General features: G+C 42.6%; 1 protein-coding gene across 1 annotated transcript in view; it reads right to left on the bottom strand.

Annotated features, from left to right (window-relative positions):
• ASAP1 (ArfGAP with SH3 domain, ankyrin repeat and PH domain 1) overlaps nucleotides 1-27,491 on the bottom strand; it is a 349,290-nt gene that overhangs the window by 67,073 nt on the left and 254,726 nt on the right. The window contains exons 6-13 of the mRNA XM_082858607.1: nucleotides 26,218-26,292; nucleotides 25,697-25,746; nucleotides 23,535-23,664; nucleotides 22,035-22,120; nucleotides 11,049-11,124; nucleotides 9,778-9,864; nucleotides 4,505-4,605; nucleotides 1,550-1,619 (exon numbers count right to left, since the gene is read on the bottom strand). Of these exons, the coding sequence (XP_082714733.1) occupies nucleotides 1,550-1,619; nucleotides 4,505-4,605; nucleotides 9,778-9,864; nucleotides 11,049-11,124; nucleotides 22,035-22,120; nucleotides 23,535-23,664; nucleotides 25,697-25,746; nucleotides 26,218-26,292 (675 nt within the window). The remainder of the gene's footprint in view (nucleotides 1-1,549; nucleotides 1,620-4,504; nucleotides 4,606-9,777; nucleotides 9,865-11,048; nucleotides 11,125-22,034; nucleotides 22,121-23,534; nucleotides 23,665-25,696; nucleotides 25,747-26,217; nucleotides 26,293-27,491) is intronic.

Below are 27,491 nucleotides of genomic sequence, written 5' to 3' on the forward strand. Positions count from 1 at the left end.
GGCATGATAGTTAAAAATCTCAGCTGGGCTGTCTGAGGGAAGCTGAAGACCTCTGAGGAATCAGCCCAAGGTTTCTGCAGGAGGAAAAGGACAGAGATGACATAACTGCTCAAGTTGCGTAAAGGCCAATAATTTTTAAGATGCATGTATAACCAACTACCTGGAAGGGTTTGGCCACAGGTGTGTACCGACCACATTCTGTGTCAAGGTCTGTTAAGGGGCTGAAGGGAGACGAACAGGACCTGATTTAGTGCCCTGGGGTGAGTGCAGCCTGGAAGGGGCGTAAGGCCCAATGCTAGACAGACCCAAGCCTGAGTTTCCAACTCTGCCAGTTACCAGCCAAGTCATGGTGCTTCTCTGTGCCTTATTTTCTTCATCTGTGAAATGAAGATTCTAATACCACGTGGGCTGTGGGGAGGACTAAATGGAATAAACTTTATGAAGTATCTGGCGCGAGGAAGTGCTTAATAAGCGGCACTTTCTTTCCTCCTCCACAGAGGTAAATCTGAGCCAGTGTAGTAAATGCTCATCCCTTGTTTCTGCTATCCTGCTAGCAGTTAACTGCTTACAGAACCGAAGAGTATCACTCGGCACGGGATACTGAACTCTAACTACAAGCCTCTCCAAGCTGGGGTCACTGGGTTAAACTGCATGCACCTCTGTCAAGACTCTTGCTACACTTTGCTGTTTCCATTCCTACTTGTCACGTCTTCCACGATGATCTTTGCATCTTTAAGATTAAAAAAATTTTTTTTGCTATTTTTAAAAGGGCAAAATAGTAATTCCTTGTTTTACTGCGCATGTCTTTGACTACCACCAAGACTGAACCTTTTTGACAAGTACAGGGATTTTGTCGATACTGGAACTTTTAGTTGGAAATGGGTGATACGAAGCATAAAAATAAAAATTCTGATAGACTGTAAGTATAACTACATAATACATAGGTATACAACAATCTGAAGGGAAACAGAATGTAAATGTTAGTAACCTGGCTTTATTATTTTCCACTTTCTATTAGATTGCCTTTATTCCTAAAATAAGGGGAGTCATAATTGAGGAAATTCCAGTATTCTGCTGTTTTATTTACATATGTTTTAATCCTTTAGCATACTGAGGGGCTTTTTGAGTAATTTAAATAAATAGTAACAATAAAAAAAAGATTGAACAGTGTAACACGTATTGTTTCATTCCCTACATTACTTTTTCATGTATAGAACACAACACCCTCTGCCATCTTTATAATTCAGAAAACTTTAGGTTTTTCAGAACAACCAGTAATACTTCCCCAAAGATGAGATTATAAAGTAAAAGAATACCTAATTCAGTTTCAGGGAGCAGAAGACAAAAAGTTGTGGCGGAGCAAGAGATGAAGCAGGAAGAAAGGACCAATTTCTTTTGTAAAGGAATATCCTAACCCCCCTGACCTAATCCATACATTAAAGGCACCTGGGGAAATTTTCACGGCTGGTTACAGCATGTGTTTGCTTTCCAGTCCACGTGGCCAGAAGGCATCACAGACACAGCTTGGTAAATTACCAGACACACTTACTGTGGCGTGGGAGATGGTCAGAATCCCGTTCTTGACGGAGCACTTCCTTCTCTGCCACACTTTCCGGATCCTAAGGAGGGAGTCAAACACAAGCTGATACAGTACCTGGTTCACGTAACTATCATAACATAGTTATTTTGCCTAACAGTCATTACCAAAAAACCCCAACCCCAAACCAAAAACCACACAAACCAGAAAATTTTGGTTGCCTTTTATTATCCCAGGTGGAGGGTAATTCAGACTAGTGGGCATGCACAAGGATGCTCATTATAGCACCGTTTTCGATAGTGAAAATGGGAAACAACAGAAACAACAGAAATCTAATAGGAGGAATGAATAAGTGATTATAGTTACATTCATACTACAGAGTATTATTATGTAGGAGTTTAAAAGAAGAAAACAACTACATATGTGCAGACTTACATAAACAGATTTCTAAAGCACACTGTTGATTGAAAAAGCAAGCTGCTTTAAGATAATTCTGGTATCATCTAATTATGTTAAAATTTCAGGCCTATAAAACAGCACTCTAAGTTTTCTACAGGCATATACATATATGTATAAACATATTTCCTTCGTTATCACCTGTCTCCCTGTTGAGAATGTAAGCTCTATAATGATAAGGACTTTCAATGTTATAGTTTCAATGTTATCGTCCCCCTGGCATGTAGGACTCCCAGAAGACATCTGTTGAATGCATGGGAAGAATGATGAGCAAAACTGACAGTGATCCCAGAAATGTGTAGGAGAAATAGTTGCAATTTTAACAAACAAATTAAAACAAAATGAAAATCGACATGTCTTAGATAAAGCCAAGGAGCACACATTCACAATCAGAAAACAAGAAACTTTCTTTTAAAGGATGATGATTAGTAAAGCAAATAATCAAGATTCTACTTACTTACTGTGAAACAGAATCATTTGTTCAAGCAACAGAAAGATGGCAAGTGTGGAAGGACCAGGGGAGAAAATGGCCCAAATGAGGCTGGAGAGAAAGGTGGGGAATGGCTTTGGGAACAGCCCAACGTGCTGTGTGGAGATGAACCGGAGAAGCGACGACTGAGTGACAGAGAGACCAGTTAGGAGGCCACCAAAATAGTCCAGGAGAGGTGACGGTGCTCATCTGAGAGCAGGGCAGCAGAGGCAGCAAGTCATGTATAACTTCTCGTTATTGGGTTGGCCAAAAGGTTTGTTCGGTTTTTCCCATAAGATGGTTCTAGTAGCATAGGATGGCTCTAGTAGCAGAAGATGGCTCTAGTAGCATAAGATGGCTCTAGTAGCACTTAGTTGTCTTTAACTTCATTGGAAACAGTTTTGTTAGATTGCATGTGACAGCTGTCATATCAGCGTGCATTTAAAAAAAGACTTATCAAAATTGGTGAATTTTTGTGTAGCCATTTTAATATTGAAGATGGAAGAAACAAAGCAACATTTTCGGCATATTATGCTTTGTTATTTCAAGAAAGGTAAAAATGCAACTGAAACGCAAAAAAAGATCTGTGCAGTGTATGCAGAAGGTGCTGTGACTGATCGAACCTGTCAAAAGTGGTTTGTGAAGTTTCGTGCTGCAGATTTCTCGCTGGACGATGCTCCACTGTCGGGTAGACCAGTTGAAGTTGACAGTGATCAAATCGAGACATTAATCGAGAACAATCAACATTATACCATATGGGAGATAGCCGACATACTCAAAATATCCGTAACAAGCCTTGAAAATCATTTGCACCAGCCTGGTTATGTGAATCACTATGATGCTTGGGGTTCCACATAAGATAAGTGAAAAAAACCTTCTTAACCGTATTTCTACATGTGATTCTCTACTTAAATGTAATGAAAACATTCTGTTTTTAAAATAAATTGTGATGGACAATGAAAAGTGGATACTGTACAATCGTGTGGAATGGAAGAAATCATGGGGCAAGCAAAGTAAACCGCCAACAACCACACCAAAGGCCAGTCTTCATCCAAAGAAGGTTATGTTGTGTATATGGTGGGACTGAAAGGGAGTCCTCTATTACGAGCTTCTTCCAGAAAACCAAACGATTAATTCCAACAACTACTGTTCCCAATCAGACCGAATGAAAGCAGCACTTGATGAAAAGTGTTTGGAATTAGTCAACAGAAAACGCATAACCTTCCACCAGGATAACGCACGACTGCATGTTTCTTTGATGACCAGGCAAAAACTGTTACAGCTTGGCTGGGAAGTTCTGATTCATCCTCTGTATTCACCAGACATTGCACCTTCAGATTTCAATTTATTTAGGTCTTTACAAAATTCTCTTAATGGAAAAAACTTCAATCCCTGGAAGACTGTAAAAGGCATCTGGAACAGTTCTTTGCTCAAAAAGATACAAAGTTTCGGGAAGATGGAATTATAAAGTTGCCTGAAAAATGGCAGAAGGTAGTGGAACAAAAGGGTGAATACGTTGTTTAATAAAGTTCTTGGTGAAAATGAAAAATGTGTCTTTTATTTTTACTTATAAACCAAAGGCACTTTTTGGCCCACCCAATAGAAACGGAAGAGCGTGTCGTCAGGCTGGCTGTGATGCAAGAGGAAAGAGCGGAGTCAAGGTTGACTCTCAAGGTTGGGGTCTGCGCGGCCAGGGGGGCATCTGGCAGAGAAAACCACAGTGGAAAAACCAGAGAGGTGGGCGAGCATGCAGTCGGCGAGCCGTGTGCTCAAGTCCGACTCAGTGCCTGCGTTCCTCAAATTGCACGTCACAAGTCGCAGGTGCCACTCAGGGACCACAGAACAACTACTGCTGCTTCTGAAGACAGCAGGTTACATCTCAGACTTACTGAGGAAAGCAGTGTGCTAAAGGTCTGAAGCTGGTGCACTGGAAACCTTGTAAGTACGTTTCCCTATCTGAGAGGCTGGGACAGGTTCCTAGGTTCCTAACACCTGTAAGTACGCTAAGCGCACACAGGACCCCAGGCCGGCTGTATACGTACCCATCGCTCTTCTTCAGTAGGTACCCCTTCTTCTCACTGCCATACTCCTTGTTGCCCTGGAGCTGGTGCATACTGTATCCTCCTTGCCGGCTCTGGGAATCCTAGAAAGGAGAAACCACAGACTAGACAAACGCCAGAGACAGTTCTCAAACCCTTGACTCTATTCTGCCACGGAGCCTTTGCCTGTTGGTCTGGAGCTAAGAGAACTGTGAACTTCTGAGAGCTGTCAGGTCCTTGTCCTTATTCTAGAGGCGGAAACTGGGCAGGCAAGCAACCACCAGCGTCACAAGCAAGTTCGAGGCAGAGCTGAGGCCCGGGGTGGAGATCTCCTATTTCTAGTTCAGAAGCCAGCTCGACTTCAAACGAACAGTGCAGCGACAGACTGGTCTATGACTCACACCAGTCTACACTGGCAGCAGAGGTGAGCACAGGAAGGGCTGGAGGAACCGAAGCGGGCCACAAGACAAGCTCATGCATCCCGAGAGAACTTCTTTCAGGTACTCCTCCTCTGCCTCACATGTTCTGCTTAAATACCCCCAAAGAAAAGTACACCTCCTCTGTGAGGAACTAAGAATTGCTATAAAATTCTTGTTTTGTAACTTACTAGTGCTCTGCAAAAATATACCTATAACCATGCTTTTAATTTAAAAAGATGACTTTAAGGCAGGGAAAAGTGTATGGCGTGGTGACAGGGTGACAAAGGCTGACAGAACAACACGGACGCAAACAAGCTTGACTTAACATCCACTGAGGCTCCCCCTTGTTTCTAAAGACTGCATGACCAGACGCAGCCATTACACTGTGGAAATGCAAGAAATAAGCTAACAATGCCGAACTGTAGAACGAGAACACGGGGCTTTAGACACAGAGGTACGACAACACATTCTCACAGAAAGCATTGACTTACTCTCCTAGACTTCGATCAGGAAGGGCAAAAGCAAGAGAAAAAAAGGCAGAACAGTTGAAAATAGTTAATTTCATTGACAGTCTTATTGTCTATAATTTAAGCACTTTTTGTAACACACAGAGAAAACATCATTGTAAAGATAATTAATATCAGATTTCTCTCTCACACACACCCTTTAGAGTCATGATAAACTTTGGGTGATGGGACAATAAAATATCTTTATCAAGTTTCATTTCAGGTCATTTGAGAACAGAAAAAAAAAGCTGAATGGAAGAACATGAGGTACACATTTCACCAGGATTGAAGGGCTGACAAACCTGAAAGTGTGTGTGTGTAAAGGGAATCAACACCTCGGTGAAACCCAGTTCATTACGTAGAAAATCTAAGAAGAGCAACAAATTGTAAGAAGATCCTTTCTTTTCCAAGTGAAGAGAATTTAATAAAAATATCCAGTTCATAAGCTGCAGCTCGATGGTGAAGAGACAGAAAGCTGAGGCAGCCATTATTTACTGACGGCTTGTGCACGGCCCGCCTTCCAGGCCAGGATGGCCTCTTTCTGGCATTCAGGATCCTCTGGACCGAACAGTATGTGCTCGGTGAATGCATATTAATGTTAAGAATAGCTGCAGGAAAATCCGCAGGACAGCGCACCTCTGTAGGGCTATTCTACACGTGCTGAGTTCACCGTTCAAAAGCACGCCCCGAACACTCCCTGAAAACCAGGCGGGGTGAACATGCTGTGGACACTGGGACACAGCCCATCTCAGAGACGGAAGCTCGCCCTCGGAACCCACACCGTCCTACTCTCTCGTGTAGGTGCAGCTGAGAGCTAAGCGCACGCTGTACCAGGCAGGTTGACTCAAACGAAAGAGGTTACAAACTCTATTCATTTTCTTAATCTGAGTAATTTCTTTGCCTTTAACTGGCCAGATTCCCTCCAGCTGAAACATCTCACTGGACAAGTTTAATCACCTGGGGAGAAGTGGGGTGTAGGAATCTTGAAAAATTCCCCTCCGTGTTTACTTTTAACCAGGGTCCACAGCCTTGAACTCAGAGTAATTTGGCCCACTCTGCCCTCCCTGACAGGTACTTTCTGGATGGAACTATGACCAAGGACCTGTACCACACACCAAGTAGGCAGAGATAGCCTGCCTCTACCAGTGCCTCTAGTGACAGCCCTCAATACAACAGTAGTAACACATGGGGTTTTTTCAAGGAGGCAGCAATGTGGCCATAATACTAATAAAGAACAATCAGGATAGGAAACTAGATCAGGTGGTACAGGCCTGAGCCGTGGGACAAAATAAGAGGCCAGGATAAATGAAATCCACAGAGCTCCTGCTTTAACCCAATGAAATCACATGAAAATCACTTAACTATCAACCCGGAGTTAGGGATCTTTGCCATAGCTATACCTCTCCAGAACATTAAAGGCAAAATCTAAAATCTCCTTGATATCAATTCTCATTAAGTTAATTCTCTTCCTTGGAACGCTTTTCTTTGAACTAAACTTCCCTTTATCTGCCCACATAATTCCTATCTGTCTGAACGCTTTAAAACTATGCACCTCTCATCTTAACTGGTTTGCTAACCTTTAAAATAAAAGCCTAAATTTTGGGGTTTTTTAAAAATAATTTTTACTGGAATATAGTCAATGTACAATGTTGAAAGCCTAAGTTAAAAAAATAAAAGTATTTACCTTTTTAAAAAAATAAGGATTCAGATGCTGACAGCTTATGAAAACTAGTATATTCTGTAAACTTACTACTAAGACATTCCTTACATATATTTACGACTAGCCTAAATTAACTTTCAATTCTGAATAACAAACAGATTGAGTAGACCTTGCTTTATATCAGACAAATGTGGTTTTAAAGGTGGATAAAGTGGCTGATGCCTAGGCTTTGACCTCAGAAGCCTATTCCACTAAACCAAGCAGGAAGCAGCAGTGATTCAGAGGTAGCGTCAACAATCCTAAATTAACTAGTAATGAGTTTTATGGCCTAAGAAAGTCACACAAATGATTGTCTCTGTCCTTGGAGAAATGAGGGCTTAGCAGGGCACTCCAGATAAATGAAAAGAGGATTCTCTTTTTTGAGAAAATAAACCTCGGAGACCTGGTAACACTTAATAAGTAAACAAAATAAAACACAACTGAAGGAATGAAATAGGTTCTGAATCTTTTGAAAGCACAATAGAAATCAACGTGTACTGAGGAAAGAGAAATGCAAACGCGAAACTCACTTCAGGTAAACAACTGAAAACTCAAATAGTGAACTTAAAATAAAACCTTGGCAAAAATCCATGATGTGAGTCAAGATGTAAACTATAGAATGAAACTACAGTATTATTTTTTAGTTCAATTTCCCATTCTCTATTAGCAGTACAAATTACTTTACTTTCTTATTAGAAAACCTTATTAACATATAAAACGCATTATTAAGGAGTAAAAAAACCTCAAATCTTTTAAAACTGCAAGCAATTAACGCCCTCATTGACTTAATGGGTTATAAATGTTTCTGGCATCCAATTTACAACTAAACCTCTATTTATAGAAGCTTCAAATTTCTAAGGTAAGGTATGAATGGAGTGGGCAAAAAATTCCTTCTGTTTCATCTTACTAAATATTTATTGAGTAGTTCTGGGGTGCCAGGCAATGTACTGGATACTGTGAAAGGAGAGGTGAGTAAAACACAGATAGTTTGCAAACTATGATGAGCTACTGAGACTCAAATAAAAAGATGAAGTTTTTGGAATGATTTATGGATAGCATCATTAAAAATAAAATATTTTCAACCCTAAAAACCGTTTCTACTAAAAATCCAAAGATCCTACTTAGAGCTCAAATTCTTTTTTTTTAAAATTTACTACTTTTGTTTAATATAATTTAATTGTGCTTATATAATTTTTTTTTACATCTTTACTGGAGTATAATTGCTTTACAATGGTGTGTTAGTTTCTGCTGTATGTGGGTACACAGCCCACATACCTCCCTGCCAGCCGATGCCTACTATACACCTCCCTGCCCACAGGTCAGCAGGCACTCAGTGTCACAGGGCTACAGACCCCTCTCGCTGTACGAAGACCCAACGTGTACATAAAACTGGTTCTGGGGGGCAGGAGGGTAGAGGGCTATAATCGCTCAGTCTAGAGAACCCTCAAGATTGCTTTAACATTAGTGTTGCTGGAGCAGGGCTTCCCATGTTTGAGGGGGTTTGCTTTGTTTTTGTCTTGGACTCGTGAACCCCTTTTGGAAATTTTAGGGATTTACAGATAGTTTGCAATTGTGAGATAATATGATGAGGAACTGACATAAGAAAAATGCTGTATTTTGTGTGATTATGATTAAATATTGCATTTAAATACTGCACTTAAATTGAATCCATAATAAATTCGTAACATAAACAGGCAAATGTTTACCTTCTCCCATGCAACAAATGGTGCTCACTATTTAATGTACCCTTCATATGAAGTCCATTCCCTTTAGTGTGCGTCCAAGGTTCTTCACAATCCGGCCTGGGTTTTCACCTCAGAAGCGGCATCTCTCACTCCTCCACCCACCCTGCCCCAAGCTGCTGTGGCCTGCTGAATGTGCCGGGCAGCTTCTCACTCCTGAGACTCTTTGTTTCCTCTCTTTCCCAGCACACCTCCTCCCAATCTCTGTCTTACAGCATCAATACCGCTTTAGGTCTGGCCACTTGTTCACATGGCTGACTCTCTCTATTACCTACTAGACAATGAGATCCTTGACGGAAGGGACTCAAGCTTAATGCCTAGAAGAGTTGCCAGCACATAGTAAGTATTCATTAGATGTTTGACCAAACAAATGAACAGGTGAGATTAATAATTAAGCATTTGTATTGCATTAATCTAACACCTACCATGCACCGTATAACTCCATTTCAGCATCCAAAGACTATCTCAACCTTAATTTTCCTAACTGTGGGGCAAAACCTCTATAGGAATCTGTATCAAAATATTTCTCTATTTCTCTGGCAAAATGAGACAGCCCCTTTTGGCTGTCTGGAAAAACAGGGATGATCTAAGAGGAACTGAGGTATGTACATCAACACCTGGGAGGGTGTTCTTCTGAAGCACACACCTTAAAGGCAGGATGGAAAACCTGGTCATGGAGTTGGGGGTGAGGGTTATCTTTTTTTATAAGGAGGGCACAGGAGCCCAAAGACCGTTCCTACTGTGTTTCATACGATAGGTACGCACTGTGTCTTATGTCTCATCTGCGCCCCCCACCCCCCCCGGCAGGAAGTTCTCACTATGCTTGTTCTGCACATCAGGAAACACAAAGGCTATCACAAGCGGCCCTGCTTACACGGTTAGCCCTGCTGGAAACACACAGATCACCTACTTCTTTCTGATCAAGTTGAAGGGAGGATTTTATTAAGTCTCGGAGTGCAGTCAGCTGTTTCTTTTCTTCATCCTGGGTCTGTTTTATCTATGAGAGAAAAACAGTTCTTCTATCACTTATCTCTCATACATTTATGAGCAGAGTTTAATTCATCCAAATGTATACTACTCATCAAACAATTCAATTATACAGTCGATTTCCTTATTAAAGTCCTTCACACGGTCTCATTTTTGATATGAGAGGCACAATTTTCTCATCTTCTTAAAGTACCAGTGAGTTTTGAAATTAGTAAATAATGCAACATGCTTCCTTATTAAATAATACATCTAGGCTAGACAATGAGCTCTGAAGGACTATTTTAAACAAAGGTTAAGAAATAACATTGAGTTATTTGCTTCTGGTATTTCAAAGGGTGGCAGTGGAAATATCAATACCACGACGTGACTGAATGGGCCAGCAGACAATCCTGAGAATGACCAGAACCCCAAGAGCTAATGCATACATGAAAGCTTACATGAAGGGAAGGGATTGGTGCTGCTTTTCTTATTAATCACTTGGAACTTAACTGCAACCTGAACCATGTTAACTTTTCAAAGAAAAATCAGAAAAGTTCTATTAGAATATAAGGTATCATGTGTAACTCTAAAACCTTATTTGAACACATGTATCAATAGTTACACTCCTAAAATATATACTTTTAATATTATTCACTGCCAAGCGGTTCATGAAGAACAAACTTGAGATTTCTCAGATCCAATTAGTTTTTTTCTCAAAAAAGTTTTTCCTCTTGATTTTCCTATTCTAAAAGCAAAACCTAGATAGTAGGGGAAAAAAGGAGAGGAAATATAAAACCAACAAGCAAGCAAAAAAAAAAAAAATTCATAAACCTGCTTACTCAGAGACAGTCACTTAATTTTTTTCCTTCCAGGATAAACATTTCCTGACCAAAGGGCACTCATAATGTGATGCTACGGAACCCAGCACGGAGAGCCATTCAGAATCAATGGCTATCCATCTACTCCCTGCCCTGCTCCACCTAGGTCCCAGAAACTACTCTGGAATATCTGACAAGTGATGATGTCTCTGAGTTAAACCAGAAAAACAAAACAAAACAAACCACAAAACAACATTTACTGGCCCTAGATTTATGCTGACACATCACTTCACCTTTTCTTCTTTTTTCTTTAACGCTCTTCTAATACAGATTTCAGATTTACTGATATTTATCTATAAAAGCAAGTTAAAGTGCAGGTATTTTGTAAAGAACTTACATTATATAAATCAGCAGCCAGTTTTTCAATGTACTGTTTCAATTTATCAGCTGTCTTCAAGCCATCTTGAAAGAAACTACAATGGAAAACATCAGAGATTTATCAGCAGTATGAAAAGAGAAATGAACCATAATTACCTGAAAAATCTGAAAATTTTCATAGATACGTATTTACTCTCTACCCATATATCTATACGAAACACTTATAAAACTAATTTCAGTATTTTATAAAGATGTACCAATAAACAAACTACAGGCACAATTTGACATGTGCTGGCAGGTGTCACATGGACACTGCAGATAACAGCTACATCTCCAACCCACTGAGTCATACACAGAACAATTCTTCCTGGTTGTGCCATATTTGAATTTGAAAGAGACAGAGAGACACGTTTGCCAGTGGAATATCATGAAGTCTGACTGGATACTAACGAGAGAAATAAAGGCCGGAGGACAGTCAGCAAGGGTTCTTCCAGTTTCCAAAAGATCCCTGGGTCCCTACACACTTGAAACACAGGATACTGAATCAGTGATACGGACTACGGATTCGCAAAGTGCTCTCCTACCACACACGTTAAGAAGGGGGTGTCATCTCACCCTGAACTGGCAACAAGCACTGACATCTGCTGAGCGACCATCACCGGATGCCTCATTTCATCTACACCCTCACAGCAACCCGAACGAGCGGGTAAGTACCTCAAGTCTCTCCTCCATCCCAAAGGAGGAGCTGAGGCCCAGAGCGAGGGCGGAACTTGTCCAAGCCGCTGACGCAACTAGTAAGTGTCAGAAGTGGGATCAGGTCCAGGTGCCGACACCCCCGCTCTCACTACCAAGTGACGCGATTTCTTGTCTGAGCGCTTCCACTCAGGAGCCCCGTTTGTGTCTGTGTTCAGAATGTCCTCCACCCTGCTGGAAGCTTCTTTAACCTCCACAGCAGATTATTTCTTAATGCACGTTACCTGCGCTGCTTTCTCCCCAGGAAAGGAAGAGGTCCTTGAGGACGAGGACGGTCTCTCATCCCCACACCATAATGGGCCCAGCACAGAACAGCAGATGCTCACTTAGAAGGTAAGAATGAAGCACGACTAAGAATCTTAGGGGCACATTTTGGGATCCATGTATATCTTTCTAGCTTAATATGTACACTCAATGGTAACAATACATCCTTGTCAGAACTGGCCTTCAAAGTGATTAGTGAAATTCTACAAGTTCCAAAGTTTTTTAAGGTTCATATCTTTAGCAGAGGACCCTTACTGAAATAAGGGTTTCATGTAATCAAGCTACACGTAAATTCTCATCTACTAACATTCAGGTTTTCATCACTGCCTTTAGGGATGAAAGTTGAACTTCTTGGTACAAAATTGAGTAACTTCTATGTTCTGGCCCCTGAATATCTTTCTGGTTTTTATCTCCTACCATTTTCCCCTTAAAAACTCTGGCCTCCTGCCATGCTCCATTATTTCCAGTTGCTCCCCCAGCCTTCGCATATGCTGTTCCCGTTGCCTGAAATGCCCTTCCCCACGATTACGTGCCTACCAAACTCTCTCATTCTATCCTGGCTCAGCTCAGCTGCTACCTCCCCAGGCGGCTTTCCCCAGCCTTTCTAGTCAAGGGGATGGCATCGTTGAGCACTTGCTTGTGCCCAGGCCTAAGTGGCAACCCTAGAGCAGCTGACAATGTTCTGCACAAAGCAGACCATCCAAAAGCGTTAACCTGAACCAGCCTCTTCTACATCCCGGAAGGAGTGTCTGCCAAGGACACAGCAGTACGGCTAAAAAGTTAACCACAGCAAAACTCATTTTAATCTCTGATACTGTACTTCATTTCTGGTGAAAGGGCTTGAAAGTAGAACACCTGATGGACGCTGTCAGGACTTCTTACAACAGGAAAAACAAGGGCATTGGGAAGAGATGATGACGGCCTAGGCTGCGGCTCTGGGACTTACCCTCTATGGGACGCTGGCAAGTCACTAAACTTCTGCCCGTGTTACTGGTATTAAATGGGATGAATAATACAGATAAGACACACAAAATGACTCAGCAAGGTGCTGGGCAGTTAGGATGTGCTCAGTAAATGTTGCTTTTCTTCCCTGGAGCCGCAGAGGTTTACCATGTTACTTCTTTCTCAGAGGGATACAGAGTCTTCGAAGATATTTTTGTAAAGGTGTTTCATTTTCACTTTCAACACGAAGGGAATTTAATCATCACGTTAAAAAAAAAAAAGTGAGTTTAAACGAGAGTGCTCTAGATCTGTGTTTTCCACTAGCCACATGCAGCCAATTTAGTTAAAATTAAGTAAATTTAAAATCCGGTTCCTGAAGTCTCACAGCCACATGTCAAGTGCTCAGCAGCCAAGCGTGGCTGGTGGGTACCATGTGAGACAACAAAGAATATCAACACTTCCGTCATTGCAGAAAGTTCTACTGGACAGTGCTGCTCGACATCAAGAATAAGCAAACAGATCTGAACAGCATGCAAGGCATGTTATAAAACATACATTTGAGGGCTTCTCTGGTGGCACAGTGGTTGACAATCCGCCTGCCAACGCAGGGGACACGGGTTCGAGCCCTGGTCCGGGAAGATCCCACATGCCGCGGAGCAACTGGGCCCGTGAGCCACGACTACTGAGCCTGCGCGTCTGTGCTCCGCAACGAGAGAGGCCGCGACAGTGAAAGGCCCGCGCACTGCGATGAAGAGTGGCCCCCGCTCGCCGCAACTAGAGAAAGCCCTCGTACAGAAATGAAGACCCAACACAGCCAAAAATAAATAATAAATAAATAAATATATAATTTAAAACATACATTTGATGGAGAAAGAGTGCACTGTTTTACTTTGAGATGGTGTTGATAAAAATGGGAAGTTCTCTACCAGCAGTGAAAGCAAACTGGAAGGGGGGGCAAATTCCTAACAATTAAAAGGCTGAAGAAAGACGCAAAAAGTCGATTTGCCTATAGTTAAATTCTTCCAAACATTACAAGAAAACTCAGTGCAATGAAGAATTATTTTAATCTATGGTATGATCCATTTCTGTAAACAAATCATATATGTAAATCCAGTAATCTTCTGAGATTATGTTTTTTTCTCCCCCCCTCTTTTTCATTAACTCCATTTTCTAAATATTTTCTAAGAAAAGATCATATGTTACTCAGGCAGGACAAAATTTAAAAATCGACACTTAGCCTGGGAGAACAGGCTGAGTAGAGCCCCTCTCAGATGGTTATTTTAGGGCCAACGTCTAGCGTTGCGTGGGAAGCAGGAGCGGGGCTGGGGGATTGCAGGGCAACAACACACCTGCCAGTCCTTAGCGATGCCACAAAGGCCAACAGGCTGCCAACCGCACCGTCCCTCTGGGGAGCCCCTGGCCCCCACCCATGCTTGATTCTCCCACCTACTGGCCAGCCGGGACTCAAAGCCACAACCTCCCACTGGGGGCACCCGCTTCTCTGTTCCCTTCCTCCCTCTCTTTGAGCTGGTTCTGGTTCAGTGGAAGTGCGTGGGCTTAGGAGTCATAAAACATACCGTATTTTGGCTCTAAACCTGACCGTATGTATAACCTCAGGCAGGTCATTGACCTTGTCTGACTACGGGCATGCTTATCTCCAAATGTGGACATTTTCTAGCTTCCAGGGGCATCAGATGAGCTATTACAGATAAAGTGTTCTGTTCACTGAAAAGGGAAGCACAGGTGTCAGTTCTGATGACATATGACTCAACCTGAACATGGACGCTTTGCCGACAAAAGGGGAAATTACCTCATGACATCCCACTTGTCCCTTGGCCAATCTCTCCGTAAATTACTGAAATAATTTGGAAAACAGGCGATGATGCAGTAATAATAATGGCAGCTGGGAGGTATTTACTGAGTATTTACTCTGTGCCGGTCACTCACCATGATGCCTACATAATTCACGGAATACCCGTTTTTAAAGGTCTCATTACAGTCTAACAAAAGAAGGTAATTATTATTATTAACCTGTAAGACAGATAAGGAAAGCAGGCCCAGAGAGGTCAAGTGGGTTGTCTAGGGTCATCTAGTCACTGAGTGCAGAGCTGGGATTTGAGTATAAGTCTTCTGATCTCTAGAGCAAAGGTAATTAAAAAACAAGACTGATCTGGGTCCAAATCCTGGCTCTCCCACTGAATAACTGCATAATCTCTGGAGCCCTGCGCCACAGTGTCCTTATACAGGAAATGGAGAGAATCGCATGGACCTTGGAGAGTTCTTGTGAGCACTGGAAAATGTTTTTAAAATGCCAGGCACAGAGAAGCAGCTCAATACATGCCGGCCACTGGCCAGCGAAATGGGCTTCATCGTTTCTCTCACCTTAGGGACACAGCAGGACTGGTTCATTTTTTAAAGAAGCAGCTTGAAAGAAATATGACCATATATTAATGACACTGGGTGCCAGAAAAAGATAAGGTGCCAACGGATGGGCGGAGTGACCTTCACATTTACACTGACGAGCTGGAACCCACCTGCCAGCTGCAGAAAGCAAGTCAGGAGTGTCTGACACTGTCACCCACCACCAGGCAGGACACATCCTCCTGAGAACAGACAAGAACCTTCTCCATCCTGACAGAGTTGCTACGTACTTCAATTCCTTCTTAAGTCACTCTAAGCAATGACGGGGAAGGAAAACACTATATTCGTCCTGCTTTTAATTTAAAAGAAAGAGAGACCAGAAAGTCTCCCTGATACCCCTTTATCACATGTTCTGCTTGGCTTAGGAAGAGGTATTACTTGGCCAAAAGCTGAAAGATTCAGAGAGCATTATATTATTTTCAAAAGAAGTTAGGGGGCTTCCTTGGTGGCGCAGTGGTTAAGAATCCGCCTGCCGATGCAGGGGACAAGAGTTCGAGCCCAGGTCCGGGAAGATCCCACATGCTGCAGAGCAACTAAGCCCGCATGGGCCCCAACTACTGAGCCTGCACTCTAGAGCCCGTGAGCCACAACTACTGAGCCCATGAGCCGCAACTACTGAAGCCCAGGCGCCTAGAGCCGGTGCTCTGCAACAAGAGAAGCCACCGCAGTGAGAAGCCCGTGCACCGCAACGAAGAGTAGCCCCTGCTCGCTGCAACTAGAGAAAGCCCGCGCGCAGCAACGAAGACCCAACGCGGCCAAAAATAAATAAATAAAATAAATTAATTAATTAATTAAAAAAAAAGAAGTTAGGATGCCCTGGAACAGCAGAGAGTATGGTTTTATAAAACAAATTGAACTATAAAGCAAAATTTTAAAAAAGTAACCTCTTAACAATTCCACCATCAATCCCTTATGAAAAACTGATTTCCAAGCTTCAGGCTTAGACTAAGTCAGGCGCTGACTTCCAGCTGTCTAGGTAACAGGGACATTTTCTCCCAGATCCATTCTGTGTATGTCCTGTGGTATTTAAGAAACTTGAATGCACAAGGGTAGTGTAAGTACTAATTAAGAATCTAAGAATCTTTGTTTTGTTCTGTTGTATTTTTTATTAAAAAAAAAAAGACAAAATTCATGTAACATAAAATTCACCATTATAAAGTGTACAGTTCAGTAGTTTTTAGTATATGCGCTGTGTTGTGCAACCACTATCTAATTCCAGGACATTTCCCCCAGACCAAAAAGATATACTGTGCCCGTTAGCAGTGACTCCTAATTTCGCTCTTCTTCTACCCGCCAGCAAACAACAATCTGCTTTCGGTCTCAAAGGACTTGCCTCTTCTGGACATGCACTTCAACGAAATCATACCATATGTAATCAATCTTTTGCTCCGGCTCCTTTCACTTAGAAAAACTTTAAAAAAACTGAAGTATAGTTGATTTACAATATTGTGTTACTTTCACACGTACAGCAAAGTGATTCAGTTATACATATACATATAAAATCTTTTTTCAGATTCTTTTCCATTATGGGTTACTACAAGACATTGAACATAGTTCCCTGTGTTATATGATAAATCCCTGTTGTTTAGAATAATGTTTTAAATACTAATCCACGTTGTAGCGTGTATCAATGCTTCATTCCCTTTTTTAAAAAAATATCTTTATTGGTGTATAATTGCTTTTCAACGTTGTGTTAGTTTCTGCTGTATAACAAAGTGAATCAGCTATATGTATACATATATCCCCATATCCCCTCCCTCTTGAGCCTCCCTCCTACCCCTTCCCTCTAGGTTGTCACAAAGCACCGAGCTGATCTCCCTGTGCTATGCAGCTGCTTCCCACTAGCCATCCATTGTACATTTGGCAGTGTGTATGTGTCCATGCCACTCTCTCACTTCGTCCTAGCTTCCCCTTCCCCCGCTGTGTCCTCAAGTCCATTCTCTACGTCTGTGTCTTTACTCCTGTGCTGCCACTAGTTTCATCAGTACCTTTTTTTTAGATTTCATGTATGTGCATTAGCACACCGTTATTTATTTTTCTCTTTCTGACTTACTTCACTCTCTATGACAGACTCTAGGTCCATCCACCTCATTACAAATAACTCAGTTTCGTTCCTTTTTATGGCTGAGTAATATTCCACTATATATATGTGCCACGTCTTCTTTTTCCATTCATCTGTTGATGGAAATTTAGGTTGCTTCCATGACCTGGCTATTGTAAATAGTGCTGCAATGAACATTTGGATGCATGTATCATTTTGAATTATGGTTTTCTCAGGGTATATGCCCAGTAGTGGGATTACTGGGTCATATGGTAGTTCTGTTTTTAGTTTTTTAAGGAACCTCCGTACTATTCACCATAGTGGCTATATCAATTTACATCCCCACCAACAATGCAGGAGGGTTCCCTTTTCTCCACACCCTCTCCAGCATTTACTGTTTGCGGATTTTTTGATGATGGCCATTCTGACCCGTGTGAGGTGATACTTCATTGTGGTTTTGATTTGCATTTCTCTAATGATTAGTGATGTTGAGCATCTTTTCATGTGTTTGTTGGCCATCTGTACGTCTACTTCGTAGAAAAGTCTATTTAGGTCTTCCGCCCATTTTTGGATTGGGTTGTTTTTTTGATATTGAGCTGCATGAGCTGCTTGTATATTATGGAGATTAAACCTTTGTCACTTGCTTCGTTTGCAAATATTTTCTCCCATTCTGAGGGTTGTCTTTTTGTCTTGTTTATGGTTTCCGCTTCATTCCCTTTTATGGCTACACAATATTTTGTTTCTCCATTCATCAGTTGATGGATATTTGGGTGTTTCCACATTCTGGCTATTGGAGATAATGCCGCTATAAGCATTCATGAACACATTTTTATTCAACACTTGTTTTCAATTATCTTGGGTATACACCTAGGAGTAGAATTGCCTAGGACACATAACTCTACATTTAAACTTTTTGAGGGACTGACAGACTGTTTTCCAAAGTAGTTGCCCCCCATTTACATTTCTATAGCAATGTACTGAGGGTTCCAATTTCTCCACTTTTTCATCAAGACTTACTTTCTGTTATGTTACTGTTTTGTTTTTTCATGATAACAGCTTCATTATGTTGTTGGCTGTTTTTTCTTTTCTTCTCTTGGAACAACTACCTGGGTGTTCCAGTAACCCTGCAACCCCCTCCTGGTGTCTCAGCTAAGAGTGCCTGTCTCAGTTCTGCCTGGAAACACAGCACGTACTGGCTGCCGCTGCTGAGATCCCCTCGGGTACAGCTGACTCTCCTGGTGGCTCAGTGAGGCTGTCCTCCTACATCTGACGTGGACGTCCACCTCTGGAATGTGCTGCCCTGTAGCCCATCTCAGGAGTAAGCACTCCCTGACTCACTCCATCGTGCCACTGGCCTCGCCACTCCGCCACTGCTGTTTTTAATTACGGTCTTCCTAGTGGGTGTGATGTGGCATTACACTTTGGTTTTGATTTGCACTTCCCTAACGACTAATGATGCGGAGCATTTAATCATGAGCTTTCTGGCCATTTGTATATCTTTTTGGGAGAAATGGCTATTTGAATTCTTTGCCCGTTTTTAAATTGAGTTGTTTATCTCTTTGTTGTTGAGCTGTAAGGGTTCTCTATATATTCTGGACACTACACCCTTATCAGATAAATGATTTGCAAATATCTTCTCCCCTTCTGTGGTTGTCCTCTCACTTGCTTACCAGTGTCCTTTCACTCACAGAAGCTTTTACCTTCGAAGTCCATTTTCTTTTTTTCCTTGGTTTCTTCTATTTTGTCTGTTTTGACACATATTTACTGAGCATCTTTTAAGTGAATGACTGTGACCTTGGGCAGGTTACTGATCTTTTCTGAGCTACAATTTCCTGGTTGCTCTTATAAATACTAGCTGTTATTATCTGCAAGATGAAGGATGGTAAAGTAATGTTTGTAAGTGCTCTCGAGTCTGCAGACCATAATGATACTCACCAAGTGGTAAAAGGAGTGGGTGAGCAGTAGAATAATGTGTTTGTTTTGAAAGCAGCATGCTACTAACAATGTTCATGTCTGAAAGTGAGGAGTAACTGGTGGGGTGAGCTGAAACAGGTGACAGAAGCTCTTCTTTCCTGCGCCCTCTATTTTTCCGCTGTAGCAGCTGTATCCCCGCTGAGGTACTATGAGTACACGAGAGATTACTGGAGCAAATTCATTCTTGAGCTCCACCTGACTACTATGTATTGAAAATCATTTGGGGAACTGGAATAAGTTCTCAGAATATGAAATTTCTCTTTTTAAATCTAAGTAGAGGATGCTTTACAAGTCCACTACACATCTATAAAGAGTTTGGAGAGACTGACTGAAGTAGGAAAGAATAAGAGTAGTCCTCAGAAGAAAGGTACACTGGTTTCTCGCTGTGATGGCATCCTTGCGGCTCAACCTGGGGCAGCTGGGGTTGAATTACATTATAACCCAGTTCTACTACTGGATGTCTTTGAATCTCTCTCCCTGCAAGGAAGTTCTCAGCGTGTAGGGTTTCCTTCTGCTGATCTTTCTCTGCCCTAGGGTAGATGCTTCTACCAGATTCCAGTGCCCAAATGCCAGCCATCCTCCAAGTCCAATTCCAAGTGCCACAACCTCCTTTAAGGAGCCCTCTGTAGTCTCCGTCGCCAGAAGTCTCTCCTTCTCTTGATGCCCTGTGTTATCAGTCACTTTCCAGCCCCATTATGATTATTGATGGACCTGACTTACTTCCTATACCAGACAGTTAACTCCCATAGGCAGAAGCCTTGTTTCACCTCTGAACCCCAGAACCGAGAAAAGTACCTGGCCTCTGTTAAGAGAGTAATAAATATTTGTAGAAAGGGGAAAAGCCAAGAATCAAGGGAGGATGCTCTTCTTTTCACCTTTACCAACAAAGGTTAATAGATCTCTAGTTTACAGAACATCTTTTTTGGAAAACTCATGTTTGTGTAGGTTAAATCCTCCTCAGGGATTTTGAAATCAAAAGAGATTTCTAAAATCAGGTGAAATCAGACTTGCTGCTCTAGTGTTGTAGTAATTGAGAAGACAAAGAGATTCACTTATTTCTGTAAAAGTTTCAAAATATTCTAGGAAAACTGAAACTGATGAAAGATGAAAAATTCCACCCTAAACTAAAATCAGGGACCACCACCACACATTTCAAAGTGTCACAAGCACCTGCTATACTATGAAGTCAAAGGTTAGTCCAGGTCGTCAGTATGAGGCTTCCACAGGCAAAAGTATAAATGTGAAAGTATTTCTACTTCACTATAATTACTTTTATACATATCTGAAAGTTTTATACAAGGCGGAATTTACTTTGAAAAGAGGAAAAAAGTAAATTCAAAGTTATGTAAATAACAAGTTGATCATTAAAAGTTTGATCTTCCTGAAGAGAAACAATCCTGTATAATAAAATACGTGAATGAATGATTTTTAGTGCCACTTAGAACCATCCCAGCAGCAAACAGGCACAGTGCAGCAGGCACTGGGTGAGGCAGTCCCTATGCATTATCTCACTTAATTCTCACATCTTCGCAAAACCCAAGGTGGGTCTACTATGAACCTTAACCCCACCTGACAGATGAGGATACTGAGGTTTAGAGATGCACCTGACAAAGGTCACGTGGTTACCCGGCCGCAGAGCCAGGATTTGAACTCGTCTATCTGCCTGACTCAAGCCTGATGCTTTTCCCATCACATTAATGCTAGCCCCGTTGAATGCTGCCATTCACCATGCCGATCCTCCTAGATACAACATTACCAAAAAGAATTAAGAGAGATGACCAAAGGAAATGATAAATTTTAACTTTTTGGAGAGTAAACAGTTTACCTAGTGCTAATGACCTTTACAGTATTCTACTTATAAATAACTATGAGAGCTGTCTGGACCACTTTGGAAAGTCCTTGCACTCTATTCTCTGTCACTTCCACTGACTCAATACAGACTCGAATGGTAACCGGCACATTTTCAGACAAAAATTCTACAATAAAACCAATGAAAGCTAACCCAGTAAGTGAGCAAGACGTAAACTAAGCAAATGTGGCGACACAGAACGTCAAACATAATAAAAAGGTAGCCCTGCAACCTAAGCAAAAACGGTGCCGGCGTAGAACAACGGATGCCTCAAAATATACCAGCAACTGCACAGGAATCCAAGTATAAATACCAAGTACTGCTAATGTCCAAAGTATTTAATTTCACTTAACTTGGATGACGAAAAACACAAAACAAAAACAATCCCACGTAGGAATATGTGGTACAAATGACCCAATAATAGGTAAAATGCCAAGTAAGCAGGGGAGGGAGTTCCTAGAAAGGCCTCTTTAGTGACAAAAGCATCTGTGACAACAGCTCCACAGGCTGTCAAGGCCAAAGTTAGCATTTGTAAGACAGTATTTAGAGGAGCTGAACAGTTACACTAATTTGAGTTAATGATTTATAGAAAATGCTGAAGATGGAAGACAAAACCATTTCTTATCGTTTGGCCATGGAAGGTCATTATACAGCTATATACAGGGACCAAATGAAGACCAGAAAGGAAAGAATTAAGAAAACCAACGAAGTGAAGGGGACCTTACTTGGGCTAATAATCATGACTGCAATAGTCCACTTACTTGCACTGTGCGTGATAATACTTTATCAGATTCTGCAGCAGATCCACACCCTTTTTGGTCTTGATTTCGTTAACTTTAATGAGATACTGCGGAAATAAAACAGAGTTGTGTGTTGATCAGATTACCAGTCGTTAATCAGTGTGAGTTACTGGGGCTCAGCTGCCGCCAGACAGGGTGAGCTTAATTTAGGGAATGCTAATTTGACACAGTCACAAGTGTACCAAGCAAACTGATCAGCGTGTTAGCATTTTATAGATGCTTAAGATTAGTTTACTAGACAAGCAGAAATCAAGCACAGCAAAACATTCTGGAATAATTGATTATCTCCCCCCAGTGTGCAGTGGATCTCAAACTCATAGTTCACGTGGTCAAAACCTGAGAGATGGATTGAAAGACAGATGGCATTCTCTTTAAGGGATATGCTTGTAAGATACTAAAACTTCCAGACCACAGAGGTGAATTGGAAAGTACTTTTGCTACTAAAAAGTGGAAGGAAAAAAAAAAGCATTATTAGTTTATGCACTAAACACTACTGGCTCTGATTTTCACAACTGGCCAAGATTTTCTGTTGATATTGTTTGTTTCTTTTTTTTTTCGGTACGTGGGCCTCTCACTGTTGTGGCCTCTCCCGTTGCAGAGCAAAGGCTCCGGACACGGAGGCTCAGCGGCCATGGCTCACGGGCCCAGCCGCTCCGCAGCACGTGGGATCTTCCCGGACCGGGGCACAAACACGTGTCCCCTGCATCGGCAGGCGGCCTCTCAACCACTGTGCCACCAGGGAAGCCCTGATATTGTTTGTTTCTTGTTAACTTGTTTTACTGCATGGAAGTGTTCACAAACAGACAAGTTCAAGGAGCCAAAGGGTAAAAATGGTGGGGGGGGGGGATAAAGAAAAAAAAATTAGGGAAGAAAAACTTGAAACTGAGAAAATTCTAGCCCCTTTAATATCTTCTGAAAACTGCAAAAGGAATTCCATTACTCAGCATCGGAATGGGTTGGTCTCTAGGTCAGGGAATGCCAATGGGAACCCCGTTTGAGAACCACTGCTCTAAGTCTAAGGCAACATGCTTTTTGTTGCATTTATTTTTTTCATGAGCTCAGACTTTAATCACTACTTCAAGTTTTCATTCAAACTTGGACACGTGGTTAAAAAAAAAGCAACATGCTGTACATCTGTACCAGTAAAACTTAATATCCACCAGTGTTACCCCTCACCAAAATTGTTTTTCCACACTCACTCACAAGCAATAGTAAAGTTCTCACCAAAGAATCCTGTTTTGGCTTAAAGAGCCCCATAGGACCCAGGCTCAAAATATGAGACAACAGTGAAACGGCGGATCCCAAAAGGCTTGGAGAAAAGTGGAGATTAGAGTCCTTGAGAAACAGTCCCCTCCTCTAATCATCAAACACAGCCTGCATTTAAGCATAAAGACTGCTGACTAGCAGGAAGGATGACAGTTAATCAAATTCTAGGCAAAGGGCTGAAAAGTCTGCTCTTACTTCGCACATTTGGAGCTGAAAGAGGCGCCTCTCCTTCTCCATTTCTTCCGCGATCTCAGCTCCGGTGATCTCCGTGCGGATCATCCCGTGCTGTTTGGCGTGCTCCCTTTTCTCCTTCTCAATTTTTGTACTGTAATGAAAGCGGGTGCCATCATTAAAAACAGAAACCCCGCAGTCGTGTCCTCCCTTTAGTGGGAGCCACCCGATTATTTCTTAATGACCGGAGGTAGGAGGCAGGAACTCTTAAATGGAGAGCATCGATCAAAAGTGAAACTCTAAGTTCAAAGGGAATCAACACATTGCATGGACCTTCACCAGGGAGACTTCCTACATTTTAACTCTGATCTCCCACACGAATGGATTCATATAAATTCTCTTATATTTTGGTTGGCATCAAGTAATTTTGACAGTTTACTTTTTCTAGAGTAAGGCACCTTACGATGAAAAAGATCAGAAGGTTGGGGGCCTGAGGCATATCTTGATTATCAATAGATTGAGATTTAAGAGTTAATTCAAGACAAAGTAGATAACGGGTCTTTGTAGACATGCATGTAAATTAGTCAAAAGCAATTTCCAATATTTCTCTAAACTTAGGCTGTTTTCATGCCGCAGTAACGTTTTAATCATTCAACCACCTGGCACTGGATTGTACAAAATAAGGATTTAGAAGAAATCCTAATCTATAATTTGGAATGCTACGAAAATGTTCTTCAGCTGGGAAGCAACCAGGGAAATAAGAGTGAGGGACCGCATTAAACCTATGGTACCCGAGGCTAATGCTTGGCTATGACATTCGATACTTTGGTATTAACACCAGGGGTCACAGCCCTTTTTCTGAAAATCCATTTAATTTGAAAGCAGACTTCTAATTTCAGAAAGAGCCTATAATTTCTAGTTGTGAAAGCAAAGACTGATTTAGCCTTCAAGTCTTCTTTTAAATTGTGGGGTAGGATATCAAACCCCAAAGAAAGCCAATATCCTTGTCTACATACAAACACAGTGGAAAATCAAGCCATCGACCCAATGGAAAACCTACAGACCTGGCTGGGATTCACTGTAATACCCTCGTGCCATTCCTAAGCAACTCTTTTCATCACACCACCTCGGAGGTTAAATGGGTGCGAAGGCAGGGATTTTACCAGAAGGAGAATAAACCTCAGCTGTCTCTCCACTGGTGTGGGTGGGAAGAAAGCAGGAAGCTACCGACTCTTGAGAAGAAACATGACGGGCGGGCATAACTTAGTCCTGAATTTGTTTTTCTTTGGCTTGTGTTTTCACTCTGCTGTTATTGCTGCCTACGGAAATGCTTTTATTCTCTCATGTTTGTACTTATCCAAGTTCATAGCTAAGACTTTTATTAAATGTTTATAAATACATTTCTCCTCCCACCCCACTCCACAGCCTGGTTACAAATGCCTCAGAGCAATAATCACAAAGAGATGTGGTAGGAACAGTACCGCACAAGGATGAGTCAGGCCCACGACAAGACCTCACGTGCGGCCTCCCCGTCATCCCGCACGATAACCCCAGCACGCAGGCCTCTGACTGCCGTCATGCTACACGGCTCCAGCTCTGGGGTTACACAGACTGGAGGGGACACCAGCCCGACATTTATTAGCCTTAGGACTTTCTGCAGGCCCCTCAGCCTTTCTAAGCTTCAGTTTCCTAAGCCATAAACAGACAGTGCAAGGTGCACACAGAGAGGGTTGCTGTGAGGAGGTCATACATGTAAAGCACTTTGCACAGGCCCTGGTGGGCAGACAGATGTCACACACACTGGGTATTATTTGTACTGCCCAGTTGCCGTGCTATCCTGAAATGTGTAAATGGTCTCCAGTTATGTGCTAACTATAACGAAAGAAAAGTTGCAACAGTCACAGACCTACAACTTGACAGTTTGTATCAGCCATGGATGCCCAAATACCCGACACTGAGAGTACATCTCGCTCCAGACACAGCTAGCACGGGAGGTGTCAGCACTTCTAGTCAGGTCAGAACACCCAGCCTCTCAGCCCTTACGAGGATGGACTCAACAGTGTTTTGTCCCAACACTATTAGTTCAGAGCTCTGTCCTTCTTGTAGTTATTCTTCTTCTTAGAATACTCACAGCAAATAAACCAAGCAACCAACCAAAAAAAAAAAAAACAAAAAAAAACACTTACAACTTTGTCTCATAATCTTTCCAAGCTTTGTCAAATGGCTTCTTGAGATCCTTAAAAAAGAGAAAATAAAACTGAGATTGAAAGTACTTTTGCTTAAAGGTGTATAATCTTCCAGTAACATCTTAGCAGAAATGCTCTCCTTTATAGGACACTTTCAGGCACATCACACAACTTATTATACCCGAGAAGCTAAGAGAGTGGGACGGTGTGCGTTCCCGGTCACGACGATGAGGCAGGACCCAGTGGTTCTGAGAGGTGGGTCCACGGGTCCTCCAGGGGGGAGCCCAGACTCAGCGAAGACGCCCCCCGCCACCCCGGTCGTCCTGAGTGTCTCATCTTGTCTCTCGGGCAATAGCGCCATGTGAAGCGGTGTGTTTTTTTCTAATGATCATTTTCCAACAGCATTTTTTATGCTGAAAACGTTCAGAGTGCCTTTCAGACATGAGTACCACTGGGATCTTAGAAGAGAAAGAAGGCAACCCTTTCAAGCTAAACTGAAAATCAAATTTCTCAACACTCACTCCTTTGACTCCCTTTAGGTCTCCTTTCAACAAGGAATCCAAGGTGAAGATCACGTTGTGGCTCAGGCCCTGGAGCTGAAAAGCAAACAAAGACGGGAGACGGTGAGAAAAAGAAGGTGCACGTGGGACAGCAAAACCGGCCAATGCCGACTGAGCACGGTCACCCCGCTCACACATAAGCTCGGTGAAACGAGGGCAGAGACAGCGACGGTCCTGCTCGCGACTGTATCCTCGGTGCCAAGTTCTGTTAAAAGGAAAGCTATTTAGGAAGTGCAATCTACAGCTGGAGCAGGGGTTTTTTCACTGTTCCAGGGCGGTGGTCTGGGTCTCCTTGATTTTAGGGTGGTGCGAAGAGCAGTCTACAGAGAGAGGGGGAAGGAATGTACCCAACTGGGGATCAGGGTGGCAGGGAAACCAAGGGAGGGACAGGCCAGTGTGGAAAGAGTCAGGAAAACAAGGGCTGAGAAGCGCTATACAGTCCGTCTTCAGGGGGAGCCCTGGCATCTTGGCGAAACCAGTTCCAGCAGCGTGGAACTGAGACCGCAGGGACCCGCAGCACCGGTTACAGATGGAGAGGCTGGCGGGTCCCCTCATTCGAGAAGGAATTTTACTCACGTGTGAGCGTATTTGTTTATCAGGCCGCCCACCCGTCCAACCACCCTTCCATCGCTCATTTACGAAGTACCTATTCTGTGACACCCGTTATGCCAGGGCCTGGGACGGGGGTGCGATGATGTACACAACACAGCCTGCCTACAGGGGGCTGACGACCCAGGGGCAGACGCAGTGAGTACGCAACCAGCTCTAACGCATGATGAGGTCAGGCAGAGGGAGAAGGTGGTGTGAGAGGAAGCAACGCTGACACTTACAGGCTCTGTGCATGACCCTCTTAACCACCGCTCTAAAGCGAGGCTACCAGAGCCTGTCGTGGGTGGCTGCTGTGAAGATGCAATGAGTTAATGCACGGGGAAAGTGCTGGTGTGCTCCCTGACACCTGGGAAGTGTTTATTACCATAAAATCCTATGGGATGTTAAATTCGAATAAGGCAATGTGGGAACAGAGGGCGGGGAGACCTTCCCTCCAGCCCCGAACTCCTCCCTGGCCCTGTCCCGTGGTTCTCATCCAAGACTTCCTGCAGCTCCAAGTCACTCCCCGTCTTGCCCTCCCTGACCACCAATGTGACACACGAGGGCAGTTTTCCAACGCACACCACCAGACGACTCGGGTCAGAAACAACCATCTCTTTCTTTTTTATTTCAGACAAAGAGATTCC

The sequence above is a fragment of the Leucopleurus acutus genome, assembly GCF_964270905.1.
Source record: "Leucopleurus acutus genome assembly, chromosome: 17".
Taxonomy (NCBI): domain Eukaryota; kingdom Metazoa; phylum Chordata; class Mammalia; order Artiodactyla; family Delphinidae; genus Leucopleurus; species Leucopleurus acutus.